The sequence below is a fragment of the Phragmites australis genome, chromosome 6 (assembly GCF_958298935.1).
Source record: "Phragmites australis chromosome 6, lpPhrAust1.1, whole genome shotgun sequence".
NCBI lineage: Eukaryota > Viridiplantae > Streptophyta > Magnoliopsida > Poales > Poaceae > Phragmites > Phragmites australis.
Window position 1 is genome coordinate 4670789 of NC_084926.1, and position 17831 is coordinate 4688619.

The window sequence follows — 17831 nt, forward strand, 5'->3', positions numbered from 1 at the left end:
GAAGTGAGAGAGAGGGAGGAGCAGCAGCTCCTGCTGCACGGGTGGGAGTGAGGGAGAGTGAGGAGGAGAGAGAGAGAGAGAGCAGGTGGGCTGTCCCTTTAGAGTGGAGGAGGTATAGGGCCGGGTGGGTCCCACATGTTAGAGAGAAAGAGGTCTATTTTAACTGCGGATTTAATTCTTTTCTCTCCTGTATTTCTTTCTCTCATCCAATTGATTTCAAACAAAGTGCTCTAGTGCGCTAAAATAATTTACCTCAAAAATAATTATAACGCTAATAATATATGATTAAGTTTAATCACGCGATTATGTAATTTGTGACGTGACAGGTTCACCCAATTCTCCATAATGATGATTCAAAAGTAGAATATCTAGCTAAATATGGATATGCTAAACGGGGCTCACTTGTAAAGTTCTCCATCTCTCTAGTATATAAAGAGAGGAGGACCTGATTTGTAAAAAGAGAAAAGGAGGAGTCGAGAAAACTCATCTATAACTAGTTCACAAATACTGAGAATAAAATACACATGACGTATGACTATTATCCTTCGGAAGACTTGAATATGAATAAATACCGTGTTCTTGAGTTCATCACAAACACACGAATACCGCAAATGTTGTTCACACGTCAATCGATCGATATACATCAAAATTATTGTCAAGAACTAACCCTTGACAATGGAATAAATACACTTATTGCAAAATCTAACAAAAAAACATATCACGTGTAGGAATGGCAGATAGACTCGTGTGTTCAGGTCACTACGGGTTCTGTACCCGATGGGTGTGAGTTCTAAATCCTGATATGGGTTTGACGGATTGGGTACCCGACTTGTAGCGAGTGTGAGCACGGGTTTAGATTTTCTTCTAGGATGCCCACGGATTACCCAAATATCATTTACTCTCAAGTCTCAGACTAACCCAGCCCAATGGACATGATAGATTTGTGCCACCATCTGCCCCTCCGTGTCGGCTCCCTCTGTACCACCCCCTCTGGCCTGACGTTGCCGTCCGCCCCTTCTGCCCTGCCACGCTGTCCTTTCACGCCCGACGTCATCCCCCTGCCCTCTCCGCTCAACTTTCTCACATGGGCCAATGGATCTACCGCTCCTCTGTTGATAAGACTCGACGTATTTCGGATCTCCATCGTGTTAGAGTGCAGAGTCATATTTTAACCCAATTATGCGGGTCGTGATTTGAGTTTTGAATTTCGTGACGGACAAGTTTTGAGTGAACCCGCACTTGACTTAAGCCATTAGCATCTCTAATTACATGTAATTAAGTTACATGCCCTACCGTAACTAGAGGTTTAAACTTCTACTTAACTTTTGTAAAAAATAGTATGATTTCATCTAAGAATGTCACATCTTGACAAGTGAAAAATAATTTGGTTTCTAGAAAATATTACGAAAGTCATTTTCTTCGAATCAAGGTACGAAAATCATTCCGTGTCGCAATTTCTTCCCGTCCATTTTTTCCGAGTGTCGAGTTCCTCGAAGGTGTCAGATCTCGCACCTTACTGGTTCTTCCCCGTCAGCCATCAACTACCAAGACCAAAACTACACCAGCCTTCGTTGCGACCTTTCCATTTCCCACCCCCCCGCCATCCCGCCCCGATTCGGACGCGACTCCGGAGGCAGCCCCGGGGGCGGCGGCGCGCGCAGGTTGCTGGCGCCGGCCGGTGGTCATGGAGGATCCGGGCATCGAGGCGAAGGAGGCGGCGGTGCGGGAGGTCGCGAAGCTGCTCCCGCTCCCGGAGCTCCTCTCCTCCATCGCCTCCATCAAATCCGACTACCTCGCGCGGCAGCAGGTGATGTGATCCGCCCGAAACCCCGCAATTTTATACGCAGTGGTGCTGTCAATTGTGGTGAAATCCCAAGCAGTGGACGAATGGTGTTGGGTAAACCCCGATAGGCATTCTCAATCTGGTCGCGAGTGACCTCTCCATGTAGCACAACCCCTCTGTTTTGGCTGCAATTGAGTTCGTGGCATACTGGCGTGGATCATAGCAGAATCGTCTTATAGCTTCCTATGATTAGATTCGGCAAATTACGAAGACCACTTATTTGTGTGCGATTGAGCTTGGTTATAGTGATTCGTCCTATGGGCGGTTTGATTCAACTTCGTCTGCAGTCAGTACATGCATATTCCCGTGAAATGGTGAGGTGGGATGGAACTATGTTCCACAAAAAATCCTGTTCTAGTATCAATGAGTTTGTCAAATCTGAGATGCTCACTGAATTCATATAATTTTATCAGATCTTCTATCTGCATCAAGCTGGAGCTGCTAAGTTTAAAAGCATGGGCAGTAGGTTTAAACCCTAATGAGTTTTCTGTAGTTTTGGTGAAGATGAGTGTTTTTGTTCAATCGTGGCAGCTAATATGCAAGCAAGCTGTTACTGACGTGGTTTGAAATTCATGCTTTCAGTGGTTGAGTTCGACTTCATTCCTTCCAGGAAATTATCTTTAAAGTTTGATAAACCGATAAGATTGGTAGAGAGATAAACCGATAAGATTGGTAGAGAGATGCTACAGTTTAGACTTTTTATGCTATTGTTTTTCTTTTTGCTTACTTTTCTTAGTATACTTGCTTGGGTACTTTCATTTTAGGCAAATATTCGAATTATCCAAAGCATAAATTTGAACCTGCTATTTTGAATGTTCAAACATGTTGAAGTATCTCCTGCCTCAAAAGAACTTTCAGGTCATTGTGATGATTAGTTTTTTTTTTTATTTAGTCACTTCATTCTTATGTCTACTTTATTTCTTAGTATTTCTTTATATTGATTGTAAGCTTGCTGCATGCTTTATTGTTTCAGTGCTACTATTCTCCAAATTATTTGTGGGATTAGAAAGGATCTGGAAAGATACCCACAAACATGTATTAAACTAGATTGGTCATCTCATAAAATGGCTTGGGCAAGCTTTATCGGTTCTCAAGTTTTGGCTGGAACATTGTTTTGCAAGCTTTAACTGTAGATATGATGTTTTTTTTAAAAGGAAGCGTGCCAAAATGTGGCTTGGTTTATATAAAACAGTTTGGACATACACAGCATCCTCTTGAGATTTTATCAGTGCATTTACTATTTCAATCACTTCATGTACCTCTTGATTCTCTGACTATCTTTCACAAAAATTTCAGACAAATGATGCACAACTCAGTACAATGGTGGCAGAACAGGTATTTACTATGAGCTATCAAACTTATTAATCGAACCATTGTTTCCCACCCTGAATTTTCTTTAGTTACTATTACTGCTGCCATCATCTGCATCTCCCCCTTCATGTGTGTCTGCTGGATGATGAGTTATTTTGGGTATATTTGAAAATTGACAGGTCGAGCAAGCCCATGCTGGCATCAGTGCTCTTGCGTTATCTCAGGAAACAATACACAAACCACGTGAGAACTTCATAGATATAGACAAGTAAGCTGATTATCTTGATTTCAACATTTTCTCATGGCATAAATTTTCTACTAGACTAGCATGCTTCCATAAGGCTATATGCTTTTCTTCATTTCTCAGTCCTATTTATTGTAAATGCATTGCAGGTTGTGTCAGGAGTGTCAAACATTAATTGAGAACCATGACAAAATCAAGCTTCTTAGCAATGCAAGAAACAATCTGAACACAACTTTAAAGGTTTGCGAACCTTGATTTAACAAGACCAATGTATTTGCAAGTCTTTTGCTTTATGTTGTTTACATTTTCATAACTTAACAAATGATTATGCTAACACGTTAGGGGCCATAAAAAACTAATCTGATATATTGTTTGTCAATGCTGGTAGGATGTGGGAGGTATGATGTCCATTTCTGTTGAAGCAGCTGCAGCACGTGACTCATTAAGCAATGACAAAGAGTTAATCCACACTTATGAGGTTGACTTTACTTTGGCTTATCAATTAAGACATGATTGGATGCCCTAACTGTAGTTCCCTATTGCCTGACTTTGTTGTGCCATCTTGCTTGTTTTGAAATTAGAGGTTAACTGCTCTTGATGGGAAGAGGCGTTGTGCTTTAGCAGCTGCTGCATCTCATAAGGAAGAAGTTGGCCGACTAAGGTGGAGCATTTTTTCACCCCGAGTAGAACTTTAGATTCTAAACTACCCCCTCCGGTGTCAAATACATGTCATTTTGTACATACATCAAGTCAAACTTTCAACTTTGATTATCAGATCTTTTAAATATTTGATTGGAGATATGAAAAGTCTATACACTTATCTCGAGAAGTATTTTCATAATATTATAATTTATTGGATTATATAAAATATATTAAAATAGAAATAAGTGGTCAAAGTTGCACTTTGTTGACCATGTCGAAAACAACATATTTTTCTAAGCGGAAGAGGTAGTAGTAACTAAGGTCAAGAATCCGACACAACATTCCTATTTTTAGGCATTTCTAACAGAGGTTTGGTTCATCTTAAGCTCAATAAATCAGTAATTACCAGTTGCATGTATTTTTTTGTTAAAAAGAAGTTTCTACCGTGCTGCATTTGCACCTGTACTCAACCAACCGCTTTCTACCTTTTGAAGTTTAGTCCATCTGTGAAACATTTAGACTGTTTACTTTCGATCATGTATTGTCCTATCCGCAGGTCATAGAACTATGGTTTTTTAATATTATTTTTTTGTATGGGAATTTCAAAAGTATTGCACAAAATCGCAAAATTACAAAAATAATACGCACTTGTTGGACGGTTTAGCGAAAAACAATTTTCGCTCGATGGAATAATGAAAATAATAATTTTTGCACTTTGGTCCCTCGAAAATTATTTAAAAAATAATGCCGGGGTACTGTAGCGCGAAAATTATTAAAAAAAATATTTTTGTGGAACCAATGTGCGTAATTAGTTTTTCATTTTTTTATGCATGCAATTTTTTTTTGTATTTTTCGTTGTAAGTTGCTATTTTGTTGTCATACAAAAATACAAGGCATTTACAGAAATAACACGTCCCTGAAGATCAATGACATACAGAAATATAAGGCATTTACATTGAGCTCTTCTACAAAAATAGGACAGCTGATGAGCTAAAAGGAAGAGAACATTGCATCCATTCTTGAAAATAGATAACTGAAAATGCTTGGTCCTGTGATAGGATACTAAAATACTACTATAATTACAATTTATCTTTTTTGCCACACTTTGAGGAAGTAAATATCGAAGAAATCAGAGAAGGCTCAAAACTATTGGTGCTATCACAACATAATGTTTGTACCTTACTAGTTACACTATTCATCAAGCTAAGTAGCCACCTTGTTCTCCTTGCAACTGACTAACTTCTACAGTAATTCAAGCCTTCGTGAAAGGAATAAGGGAGCAGATATACTATTTCGATTACTATGTCTGAGCAAGTAGAGTGACATTTCGAATGTAAACACTAAAAAGTTAAAATTATGATTAACCGCGAAAATTAATTATGTAAAAAAAGATTGTGCACCACAACAAAATAACTTATATTGAAAAATACAGTTTTTTTGCAAGCATAAAAAAATGAAAAACTATTTTCGCACATTGGTTCCGCGAAAATTGGGTTTTTAATAATTTCGTGCTACAGTACACGAAAATTTAGTTTTCGCCCTACAGTACCTCGAACATTATTAAAAAAGTAATTTTCGCGGGACCAAAGTGCGGAAATTACTATTTTCGCTATTCCATCGAGCAAAAATTGATTTTCGCTAAACTGTCCAGCGACTGCGTATTATTTTTGTAATTTTGCTATTTTGTGCAATTTTTTTGAAATTCCCGTACAAAAAATAATATTAAAAAAACATAGAATTATTGTTGATAACATTAAAATAGTTGAATAAAAGGAAACTTATCCATCATCGACATGCATCAGGATGATGTCTTTAGATTTACAAGATCACCGACCTGTCGCTGAATTGTTGATTGTCAGTGAAGGCCTATTCCCATATCCAATTTTCAGAATGAAATTGTTGCAGTACAAATATACAATGTCACACCATATAAGAATTGACTGTACATGCTAAATCTTTCTTATGACATGCATTGCACTGAAGTGCATAAGTGTAATTCACTTCATGAATTCTTCTTCACTTCACAGAGAATACTTTGAGGATGTTGATCGAACATGGGAAACATTTGAGAAGACACTATGGGACCATATCACTAACTTTTTCAGACTTTCAAAAGAGAGGTACTTTTTTTATGGCAAGCGTTTTGTCTATGCTGTGCAACATGGCAAGATGATTAAATTGCTTTGTTGTATATGCTGTGGAACATGCACATGATTGAATTGCTCTTTTATATTCAAGTGTATGCTATTAAAATTGAGGCACTCTTTTGCATCCCCAGGATTTGGTTGCTTAAATCTTTCCTTCACACATGCCTTATGCAAAGCACTAAATATTAAGCCTTACAAAGCAGGGTTTCTATAAAAGACCAGATGAAAGAATTGACTTAAATAATTGAATTAAAATGTTTCCCTTCCTTTGAGCGAGAGATTCAAACTGTTGTAAGGACGAGGCAACTTGTGGAATTTCTCGCAATAGTGGCAACATGAACCAAACAACCCCTAGGTAAGTATTGGCAATCCTATATTATTGAAGCATCCTTTGGCCTTCGCCGTTACCTTTTTCTGTTAAGCATGTAATTTTTTCTGAAGGGTTATCGACAATTATGACAAGTAATCTGATGTGCCAGACATTTCTCCTCCCTATGTACAAACTCTTAGTTCTATTGTAGCTTTCATCAACCATAAAGATGTATTGAATAAACATGTTACAGCTTGTTATGACCTAATCACACGTGCTTTTAATAGACTCCATATATTTTTGTTAAGTAAACTAACATTGTTGATTCTTTGTCATTTTTGTACTTTATGTTTTATACCAAAAACTTGGTTAATCAATATTCCAACAATAAACTAAGATGTGCATGCTTTAACTGTATTTAAAGATATCTCATGTGCAATGTATGCTGTTATTTATACTTCGACCTTTTAATTTTGCAGCCCCCAGACATTGGTTCGAGCTTTAAGGTACAGCTCATCCTTTAATTTCTGCTTTGATCATTTTCAATGTTCAATTTTGGCGGTGAACAATTGAAACGCTCATAGCTAAATGCTTGTTAATTTTTTTGACCGGAATTAAATGCTTATTTGTACCTATGTGTCCCTGCAGATGTGCTTGTTTTCATGTAGTGACATTTCCCCCTTTTTCCTGTTTCACTTCCACGTTTTAAATTAAATATGTCAAGGAAATAAGTTTGTTGAAAATATATTAATTTTTAGAGTTATAAAATTTGATTGTATTGTCTATATTTCCTACTTATTTTCTAGCAGATACATAGTATAACACATGATCCCACAAATTCACATTCTTACATCAGGGTTGTTGAAATGCAAGAGATCTTAGATCAACAACTTGCAGAAGAAGCAGCTGAGGTTGAGGGTGCAGGTGCTATGGCGACAATAACAAACCAACGTAGAACTGCAAAGTACGCTAGTTTCTTTCTTCTCTTCAGATAAATTTCTGTACTTCTAGTGTGATATCACATCTTTCATGCTTCAGAGGACTGCATTCATAAAATCCTTCAGGATACAACATTTGCATTACCCTTTTTTTCCATGTTTTTGTAAACATGAAGAAGATGGGAGTATGTAGCGCATTTTTTATTCATATCAACATTTGCCCACCTATTCACTTTACAGCTGCACCTGAGTTCAATAAATGAATTCACAACCTTTAAAGATGGCACAAAGCATTTCAACCATCAGGACATATTGATATTATTCTGATGGCCATGGCTTGTTACTAAGTTGTACTTGTTCACAGATACATATGTTTGGATCTGCAATTACATGAGTTGACATAAATCTATCATCAAACACTGTTTGTCTAGATGTGAGTAAATAGAGAAATAGATTTGAGTTATTGTAGTGTGTTTTACTCAACGTTGTATTCATTCCCTCCCCTTTAGTGGTGACCCTCTGTAGCCACTTCATAGGCGTAATTAACTTACATTGTATGTTTGCTAAAAGACTTGATGGATTGCTTGTACCGTGTATTATATTGCTTTTTCTAGTGTATCACACAACTTGCCCCTTTACAATGTCATTTTAGTGTACCATCTTTAGGTATCTATATCAACTGTAACATATGTGAGAAACTATGGATAGTAGTAATTATTTCACTAAGTTATTGCTTATTAACTTACCGATTTGGCTTACCCTACCTACCCCATTGTAACAGAAAAGGTGCAGGGACAACAGCTACCCCAAGAAAGGGCACTCAAGAGAAATCAAAGGTACAGGGAAAGGGCTACAAGGACAAATGCTATGAGTCTATCAAGATGGCTGTTGAGAGCCGCTTCAACAAATTGCTTACCAAGGTAGTCCTTAAGTCAATCCAGGATTCAAGATCACATTTCTGGTTATTACGGTCCTTGCGTAGCAGTAGCTAATGTTTTAGTCACACAGCTTGTTTTCTCAGAGGATTTGATGGAAGCTTTGGAGGAAGCTAAGGCAGTAAGTAGTCTAATTTTATCCTTGGTTAAATTCAATTAAATGCATATTTGTGAGTTCTAACTCTTAGAGTTATGTGATTGATGGTGCTGAACCTGTCATGGTCGAAATATGTTTGCTAGATATATTAGCAAAAGCTTGTTAAGAAATGAAAACAAAGTAACAAACAGTATTCCAGTTCTTGACCGATCATGCAATATTGTCAATTCATTAGAACTTGTTTGATGTACATGAGCCAAAATTTTGTTGTTGGTCTTCTCTACAAATACATTAAGTAAAAAAAAAGTAATGTTTTGGACATGGACATGGTCCCCAGAAAACAATTTTGACTGTTGATTTCTATTAATACACGTTTGAAACAAAATAAAATTATAATATAATGAAACTGCCTTTTAAGATGAATCTATACTCATCATTTTGATGTGACAAATCTTAATACATATGGGAATATTGTATGTCGAACTTAGAACTGGTTGACTGCATGATCTGTACTGTAGGGCTGTTACCAAGAAGTTTGAAGCTTTAGTACTTTCAGCTGTAGTTCCTGTGTGAAATGTCACTTTCTTGTGACTGTGGCAAGTACAACTTACCATCCTGCTAGCCCTTCAAATTAGAATCTAGCAAGGAATAACTGGTGTTTTTCTTTAGAAAATATAGTTACCTTGATTTACCTAATGGATCTTTTTGACTTATAACTTATTGTTCTGCTTCTATTGTAATACAGATAGGAGAAGAGCTTGGCGATATATATGACTACGTCGCGCCATGTTTTCCTCCTAGGTATGCTGATAATTAGTATAAACTAAACATATCTATTGGGAGATGTATTTAATGTTTAGTACTATTTATTCTGTTTACACAGGAAGTTGGTAACCGGTTTACGATAGCAAGACAAATAAACTTTGATAGTTCATATAATGGGCCATACTTCATCTCATAATTCAGTTTATGTGGCTGCTTCCAAATATGTGTTCCTTCTAACTTTTCAACAAGTCAGCTCACACAGAAATTATGTATTACTTAAAACTAACATGATTGGGTGAAAAACATGGTGTTTTGGCTTGTATAAAACATTATTGATCATTTTGACATGTCATCAACTGCCAGTATTCTGAGAGGAGGGCTATCCTTAGAAATGGTGATGTGCAGAAAGATTCCTAGTTGATTGCATATCTCCGCTAATGTCTTCAAGTATCATATTTCTTATTTCTCCGCAGATACGAAATTTTCCAGCTCATGGTAAACCTATATACTGAGAGGTTCATTCAGATGCTAAGACTTCTCAGTGAAAGAGCGAATGATATTCAAAATATAAATATCCTGAAGGTACCTGATTTCAAATATTCATATTTTTTTTGTTCTCCATAAGATGTATTAGGGAAAATACACACTTGAATAGATTGTTTTCCTTTGATTCATGACTATCTCCTGTTTGGTTTTGGTTCTCTTACATTAGCAAGCTCATTAATAGGCTAGTCACTGTAGGTAACTGGTTGGGTTGTGCAATATCAAGAAAATCTTATTGGCCTTGGCGTGGATGAATCACTTGCCCAAGTTTGTTCAGAAAGTGGTGCATTGGATCCCCTCATGAATATGTATGTTGAGCGTATGCAAGCATCAACTAAGGTATTTCTTTCTAGATCTGTTGATTGAAGTTGAATTTAATCATGATAATCATTAGTTTTTCTTATTTTCTTCTGTAGAAATGGTACACTAACATTTTGAAGGCTGACAAAACACAACCACCAAAGAGTACCGAGGATGGAAAACGCTATACACCTGCAGCCGTGGATCTATTCAGAATATTGACAGAGCAAGTCCAGATAGTTAGAGACAACAGCACAGATGTCATGCTATATCGTATTGATCTTGCAGTTATTCAGGTATTTATATAGCTTCCCTTTGGGTGGTGTGAGTGTACCTGGTTTTGTTATGATTTGCTTTGTGCTGTTAGAATCAGCTATTGACATATGTTGTTTTAATTTTCTACTTTGGTTCCTTTGCAGGTCATGCTTGATTTTCAAGCAGCTGAGAGGCAAAGACTTGAGGAGCCAGCTTTTGATGTTGGTTTGGAATCTCTATGTGCATTGGTATATTGCTTTCTCCAATTAGAAGTCAATGTGATGCGGAGTCCCTGATTTTCTTTGTTGCTTATTATTTGGTCCTGATATTGCTGCCGCAGATTAACAATAACCTGTGGTGCTATGAACTTTCATCAGATCTAAGTAGCAGTACATTGGAGGCACTTCCGCAAAATTATGCTGAACAGGTGCAAATCAGTGACAAAACATTGCTCTTTATTAGATGCCATTCTTTTCAATCATAGCTCACTCGTTCTCGAAGTTTCGTCCTTTTGAACTGGAAATAATACCCGTATTATCAGAGCCAGGGTTCTATTTTCTAGCAGTAACTAATTTTCCTACTTGCGTCTGGTGTAGCGAATAAACTTTCCTGTTAAGGATTGGGACATACAAATCTGTCTTTTGTTACTTGAAAATTTGGGCGTGGAGAGCGATTATATCATATGTATTAGTCATACGGGTGTAATATTCAACTTTGAAATGGACAAATCTAGAAGCATGCTTGTGTCTGGTCTAAAGGATAAATGCATAAACATCACCATATCTTGTTCTCAACTAACTTGCTAGAAGCATCAGATGTGTTTTTCTTTGGTCAGAACTTGCAAAATCGTGTGCCTACTATACCTTGGTGGAATCCTTTGTATGCAGACTTCACATGCTTCACAAATCCATGCCCTTGTGAATGTTTTTTATCAATAAAATTCCACTGGCAGCCTACCTTCCAAATCTGGTTTGTTTGAATTGGGAGTACAAACTGGGTGGGAGAAATCTGGTGCCTGCCGATTCCTGGTCTGGGTACTCGGCTGTATTTCCGTATAACTGTAGAGTGTTAACCCTATTTGGAGTTTGATGCTAATTGTTCTTTGCAGTTGCCTTGTTTCTATCTTTCTATTCACACACTTCAAGATTTTTGAACAAGCAAAACATTCATTTGCAGGTTAATTTTGAAGACACTTGCAAAGGATTTCTTGAGGTTGCCAAGGTTAGTTCTGCATGCATGTGATATAGCTATACATCTGTATAACCTTATTCTTAGGTTTAAGGAATGAAACTTGACCTGAAACTTGACTCTTACCACTGTGAAAGTATTTCTTGAGGTATCCAAGGTCAACATGGCTTTTCTAGTTTCATATATTGTTAGGACCAACGAAGCTTTTAAGTAATATCCGACGTAAAAGCATAAAGGGTCTTTCATGGACAAATTGTGCTTTTACTTTGCTTGTTCATGTTACATTGTTACTGGTTGGATTTGGGCACTTGCTACACATCCAACTACTTGTGCTGTTGCGGTCATGTAACCAAGATCCCTGGTTAGAGGTATTTTATGCGATGTAGAAACTGAAACACTGTCACAAAGTGGGGAGGTAATCAGAAAGATTCCTTACAGAGCATCCCTACTTCTGGTGGAACACTCAACTATGTAACTTCGTTCAGGTCCTAGGAAAGCAAGTTGAATACTAAAACCGGCTCTGCTGTGGTTAACTCTTGGTATTTTTATTACCACCATCCAGCATTGTCTGAGAAACTGGTGCTAGATGTTAGGAATAGCAGCTTGTATTCAATGGTAGCCCTAATACGGTAATATATAGAGTACATAAGAGAGTACAAGGAAAGGACTCTAGTAACCTATACGTAAAGGATAAGGACTCTATATTCCTAACATTAGAGTCGTATGCGCTGATCAACTCAGCTGTCTTGTGAGGGACAGCTGAAAACTTTATGTTGTCTGCATCATGAGCAATAAAAAGTTATAGTGGCTTAAACTAGCACTCTTCATTTTCTCAATAGGAGGCAGTCCTCAAAACTGTTAGTGCTATTTTTGAAGACCCAGGTGTGCAGGATCTACTTGTGAAGCTTTACCAGAAAGGTAATTCTTTCGTAGTAACTTTCTCCATTTCTCTCTCTTTATTTTTCATGTCATTCTTATACAACTTTGGAATTTGAGGTACCTGCAACTCATTGACATTTGTAAGCGGCTTATAGGCCAAAAAAGCACTGGGGTTTTGTAGCGCTAATGCGCTATAAGCTTACACAGTTACAATGATTCCCTCTATCTTCAGACTTTTTTTCACTGGTTTGATGATTTTTGTGTGTTAATGTTCCCTGTTATTTTCAATCACAGCTACTCAGCAGCTATTTGTGCAAATAGTTGTTTAGGTTTGTTTGCAGTTAACATTCAGAAATTCCCTGGTCATTGCTTTTTCCAGGCTGGCTGTATAACTTAGTATTGAATGTCAAGTTTAGGTATCTCAGTGATGTGTGTTTCAGTAGTGAGTCCAACACCATCAGTTAAACCCTCCCTGTAAGCAAACTAATTGACATTCCGTTTGGCATGTAGGTGCTAACAACTGTGAACTATTCTTCTCGGATTTTTTCATGACATGCTGCTTGTAGTGTCTTTTGTTGTCTAGTTGGTAAAGTTTAACATTATGGATGTTTCTCAGTAATTGAATCTGTTTCTCACATTGATTCTTTCTGTTCAGACTGGCTAGAACGAATGGTTACGGAATTTCTCGTCGAGATTTTTGCTGATTATTTTGGGGATGTTAAACTGTAAGTTTCAATAAAATTGAAATGAGCATTATGGTACTATGTATGAATGTATGTTTTCTGGAAAATCCTGTGGCTTATGCTGTTGTTTTACCACACATCTATCCGCTCATTATGAAATGCTTTGTGAGACATAATTTTGAGAACATTGCACCACACCATATTCTATACCATGTCCTGAAGTTTACATCTAGATGCCCAAATCTCAAGCATAAAGAATACATAGTTTGCCAAATGTGGAACTCATGCACAAATTGATAAGTTCTAATATACATGTGGGAGTTCACAAAATTGAAAGTACAGGTAGTTCCAGTGCAATTTTATCCCCAAAATTTAATGGTTTCTGAAGGTTCTAATTTCACAGTAGACGCTGTCATATCTACTGAGTTCCTTTTAAGTTACAGCAACAGCAGGTAAAAGCTTGCCTGTATGCTTTGAACTTTCTGTCCCCACCATTATTTTCCTTTTGTTTTTTTTTTGGTATATAAGCGAAGCATCAACAGACTACCGAGGAACTGCTACTCCTTACCACACTGACCAGCACACGACTGCGAGAGAGCCCACATTTTTCTGATAATAGTTGGTTGTGTATCTTTGTGCACTTTGTTTTAAGACCCTTGTGTTTATTTGAAGGTATATTGACGAAAGATCATTTCGAAGATTTGTGGAGGCTTGCCTGGAGGAAACTATTGTCGTGTATGTTGATCATCTCCTTACTCAGGTTTGCAGAACTACCCTAAGTAGCATTTGAAAAACTGTGCGATCAGCTCACTGTACCCTAAATGACTGCAAATATTTGGAGGGGCCTCAGGAACATATAAGATGTATTGACACCCCCAAAGGAAGAATTGTACAGTGCTTTTTTACAAACCATTATGGATGGAACTATTATTGTTGTACTCTGGGCCCAGACAGTTTTTTTTAACAGATCACACCCACCAATTTCACATGGCATGTCATATTATCTCTGACCTCTACTGTCTGATAAACCCTTTTGAGAGCTAATCTCACAACTGCTGTCTGATAAGTCCTTCCAAGAGCTAATATGTGTTTCCATTGCGCTTCTAGAAAAACTACATAAAAGAAGAAACAATTGAAAGGATGAGGCTAGATGAAGAAATGCTTATGGATTTCTTCAGAGAGCACATTAATGTGACAGTAAGTAATAGTTTCTGCTTTAAGTTTGTTCTATACTACTTAGAACTCAAGTTCCTTTCTTCTTCATTCGAAATTGAAAGTAGCCATAATCCCATGTGGAAGTTTGAATAATGTGAAAACATTTCCTGCAACGTGGTGCATGCATTTCATGGTAAAAAATCAAATCGGATACTGCAATTTTGAAGTAAATTTCTCAAAACCACACTTTCAAGCATCTGTTTTGAAGAACCACTCTTCCATCCGTGTAATGTCTCACAATGACACTTTTATTTTTTTCTCAAACTCGCAAAAGAGCTGCGTGTCATTTCATTAATAGGAGAAGAAAAAGATCAAGTACAACACACAAAACACACACACAAAAAGAAACGAACAACACCCTGAGAACAGGGACAGAACAAAAATCAGCGAAGAAGAACAAACACAAATAAAAGGGCTAAAAAAAGAGCCAAAAAACACACCCAACAAAACTTAAGAACCAGCCAAGAGAACTTGGAGCTCCTTAGCACCGGCAGCACACCAGAGCGGCCCTTGCACAGCCACAGCTTGTTCCACCAAAGCAATAGCCGGAGATGCCCCATTGAATACACAGTCATTTTGTAGCTTCCAAATTTCCCAAGCCGCAAGAATGATTAGGGAATTTAAACCCTTCCTTTGATGCCTATCGATCTGCCTCAGCGCGAAACACCACCAGCTAGCAAACGCTGACCAGCCTGGTTGAGGAGCAAGAGCTAGCAAACTGACCCGAGAGAGAACACCGAACCAAACTTGCCTAGAGAACACACAAGAGATCAGGAGGTGTTGGATAGTCTCATCGCTTTGATCATAAAGAGGACAAGAAGCAGGATGGGGGCGGCCACGCTTAGCCAATCTATCCGTAGTCCAACAGCGGTTGAGAATGGCGAGCCAAAGGAAGACTTTGCAGCGCAGCGGTGCCCATGACCTCCAAAGATGCTTCCAGGGAGAAAACCTTATAGAGCCCATGAAGAAGGCATTATAAGTCGACTTATTGGAGTAAATTCCCGAACTAGAAAACCGCCACACATGTTGATCTCGCACATCTTGCTGCAGCAAAACACCATCTAGCAAGTCCTAGATTTTGAGATACTTTGAAATAGCTTGGACCGAGAGAAAGCCTTTGATATCTGAGACCCAAGTGAGCCCGACAAGAGCCTTAGCCACAGTCCTTAGCTTAACAATTCTGTGTGGTATTAAAGCAAGAAGATGTGGAGCAATTTCACCAAGGGACTGACCATGAAGCCAACGGTCCAACCAAAAACAGGTGTTAGAGCCATCTCCAATTAAGGTCACCATGGCAACCGAGAATAAAGCTCTAGAATTTGGATGAATCTGAAGTTGCAGACCAGCCCAAGGTCTAGAGGGTTCTGTTTTCTGCAGCCAAAGCCAACACATGCGAAGAGCCCAACCAAGAGTCGAAAGGTCCTGAATGCCAAGGCCACCATACATAAGAGGCCAACAATGACACTTCTATTAGCAAGATGTTTAACAAAACCCCACTTGTTAGCACTGTTTGTTCTACCTTTGTAAGGCCGACAAGTGGGCCTGCTCATTGGATATAAAGGCAATGTTTAAAAGTGTAGTTTTGTGAATGTTATGCAAAGCGAAGCTGGTTCTCTGAAACTATAGCTTAAAGGTGGTTCTCTGAAACTATAGCTTAAAGGTGTGGTTTTATGATAATTTTACCAAAGGGAGTGTTGTTTTATGAAGTTCACTCAATTTTGGCATTGGACACCCATCGTCCTAGTAGCACATCTCTGGTTTGATGCTTCCATATAATTTGAACCAGTCCTTTAAAAGGCATATTTACATTATGCTCCAGAAAGTTGAAAGCAGAGTGCGGATCCTGGCTGATCTGAGGGAGCTTGCTTCAGCTGAGAGTCTTGATAGCTTTACTCTCATTTATACAAATATTCTGGAACATCAACCTGATTGCCTGGTAATTTTCTGGCCAACAAATATATTCAATTTTGCTAATGTTTGATTATCTTAACTTCAAAATTTATGTTCATTTCTTTTGATTCTCTGCAACTTGACATCTCCGTTACATAGCCTGAGGTCGTTGAGAAGCTTGTGGGAATGCGGGAAGACATTCCAAGAAAAGAAGCCAAAGAGGTAAGGACACAGGACTTCTCACATCATTTACATCTCCTGTACAGCTTTGTTTGCATCAACTAGTGGTCCAGTTCAACTGCCAATTTCTGTTTTTTGAGACTGGAACATTTGATTATTATGGTTGTTAGTGTCATTATTAATCATTATATGTTAATATTAGTGGTACTTTGTCGTAGATTCATTGTTCTTATTCCCTTCTCGTTCCTTAGGTTGTACAAGAATGCAAGGAGATATATGAGAACTCTCTCGTGGATGGCAACCCTCCAAAATCTGGTTTTGTGTTCGGCAAATTGAAGTGCCTGACAGCACGGAAAGGCATATGGAGTAAGCTTGGGCAGTGAGGATGCAACGATTTCAGCGAAGTGGATTCACGTACCTCTGACAAAGATTTCTTTTCTCATTTTTGATCATGCTTTTGTTTTTTTTTATCAAATCTACTACTGGGGTCACGTTTAAATTGTATGTGTGTAAGCCGTAGCGTGAGATCAAGAATGTACATTTTTCTTTGGTTAGCAACAGAGAATTTTGGTGTAAAAAAATTGTATGTTTCGAAAGCCTATTTCTATTTATTCAATAAAATGTCTAAAGATGTAACTATTGTTCAGTGTAAGCAGCTGGGCATTGTCTTCTCATCTGAAGTACTGGGCAACCGCTTCATTCGGATGTTTAGATGAGGTGTTTATAGAAAAAAAAACTGTGTTTTTTATCAACTACACCGGCACATGTGATTAAGTACTACTTTATTATTCATGCCCTTAGGGATGGAGGAAAGGAAAACAGAACGAACAGAGAACAAAGGAAAGTGTAGGAACTCGGTGGTAACTCAGAGGATTAGAAAACACAAGAACGAAAAGAATTCGAAGAGATGTCTCTAACGTAGGAATCAATAGCACGTGAAATTTTAATTTGTGTGTCATAGAAAGAGCGGCAGAGAGGCTTAATGTATATTGGAACTTTCCAAAGGAAAGGAATGAGCCAAGCCTCTATTCCAAAGTCCAAACACACATTTCCTCTAAAATTCCGTTGGAATGCAATTCCTCCACTTTTCCTTTGATCCAGACAAGCCTATAACGTTGTTCCAAACACACATTTCCTCTAAGATTCCGTTGGAATGCAATTCCTCCACATTTCCTCTAAATTCCGTTGCCTATATGTCTCATTTGCAATTCAAGAAAAGCAACACTCGTGGAGTCCATGACATCAGCTTCAAATACGAGATGTACGCTGCATAGGTTCTATGACGACATGGAGACATTTTTTAAAACTTTATGTTGGAGAGTTTAGATGCCTTGCTATTAATTAATCAAGGGTAAATTGCAAAAAAGTGCCCCAATTCAACATTCTCCACCTCATTCGGGGCTACACAATATGATCTAACGGTCACTGAAGACCCAGATCTGGATCGTCGTTGTTAATTGCAATCC

General features: G+C 38.0%; 1 protein-coding gene across 3 annotated transcripts; it reads left to right on the top strand.

Annotated features, from left to right (window-relative positions):
* Positions 1 to 1445: 1445 nt before the first annotated feature.
* LOC133921228 (exocyst complex component SEC6-like) lies at positions 1446 to 17004 on the top strand. Of its 3 annotated transcripts, XM_062366024.1 has the most exons (25): positions 1446 to 1807; positions 3140 to 3178; positions 3334 to 3422; positions 3548 to 3638; positions 3787 to 3876; positions 3980 to 4059; positions 6068 to 6160; positions 6977 to 7003; positions 7354 to 7461; positions 8217 to 8355; positions 8444 to 8491; positions 9213 to 9268; positions 9706 to 9814; positions 9974 to 10114; positions 10192 to 10371; positions 10495 to 10578; positions 10671 to 10757; positions 11507 to 11551; positions 12358 to 12436; positions 13053 to 13122; positions 13753 to 13840; positions 14188 to 14277; positions 16115 to 16231; positions 16345 to 16407; positions 16617 to 17004. In XM_062366024.1, exons 1-25 carry the CDS (start codon positions 1685 to 1687, stop codon positions 16746 to 16748), a joined length of 2268 nt encoding a protein of 755 aa, XP_062222008.1. In that variant the 5' UTR covers positions 1446 to 1684; the 3' UTR covers positions 16749 to 17004. The 3 variants fall into 3 exon arrangements, with proteins under 3 accessions (XP_062222008.1, XP_062222006.1, XP_062222007.1); XM_062366022.1 differs by lacking the exon at positions 6977 to 7003 and having other exon boundaries at positions 1551 to 1807; XM_062366023.1 differs by lacking the exons at positions 1446 to 1807; positions 3548 to 3638 and having other exon boundaries at positions 3134 to 3178.
* The last annotated feature ends 827 nt before the right edge of the window (positions 17005 to 17831 follow it).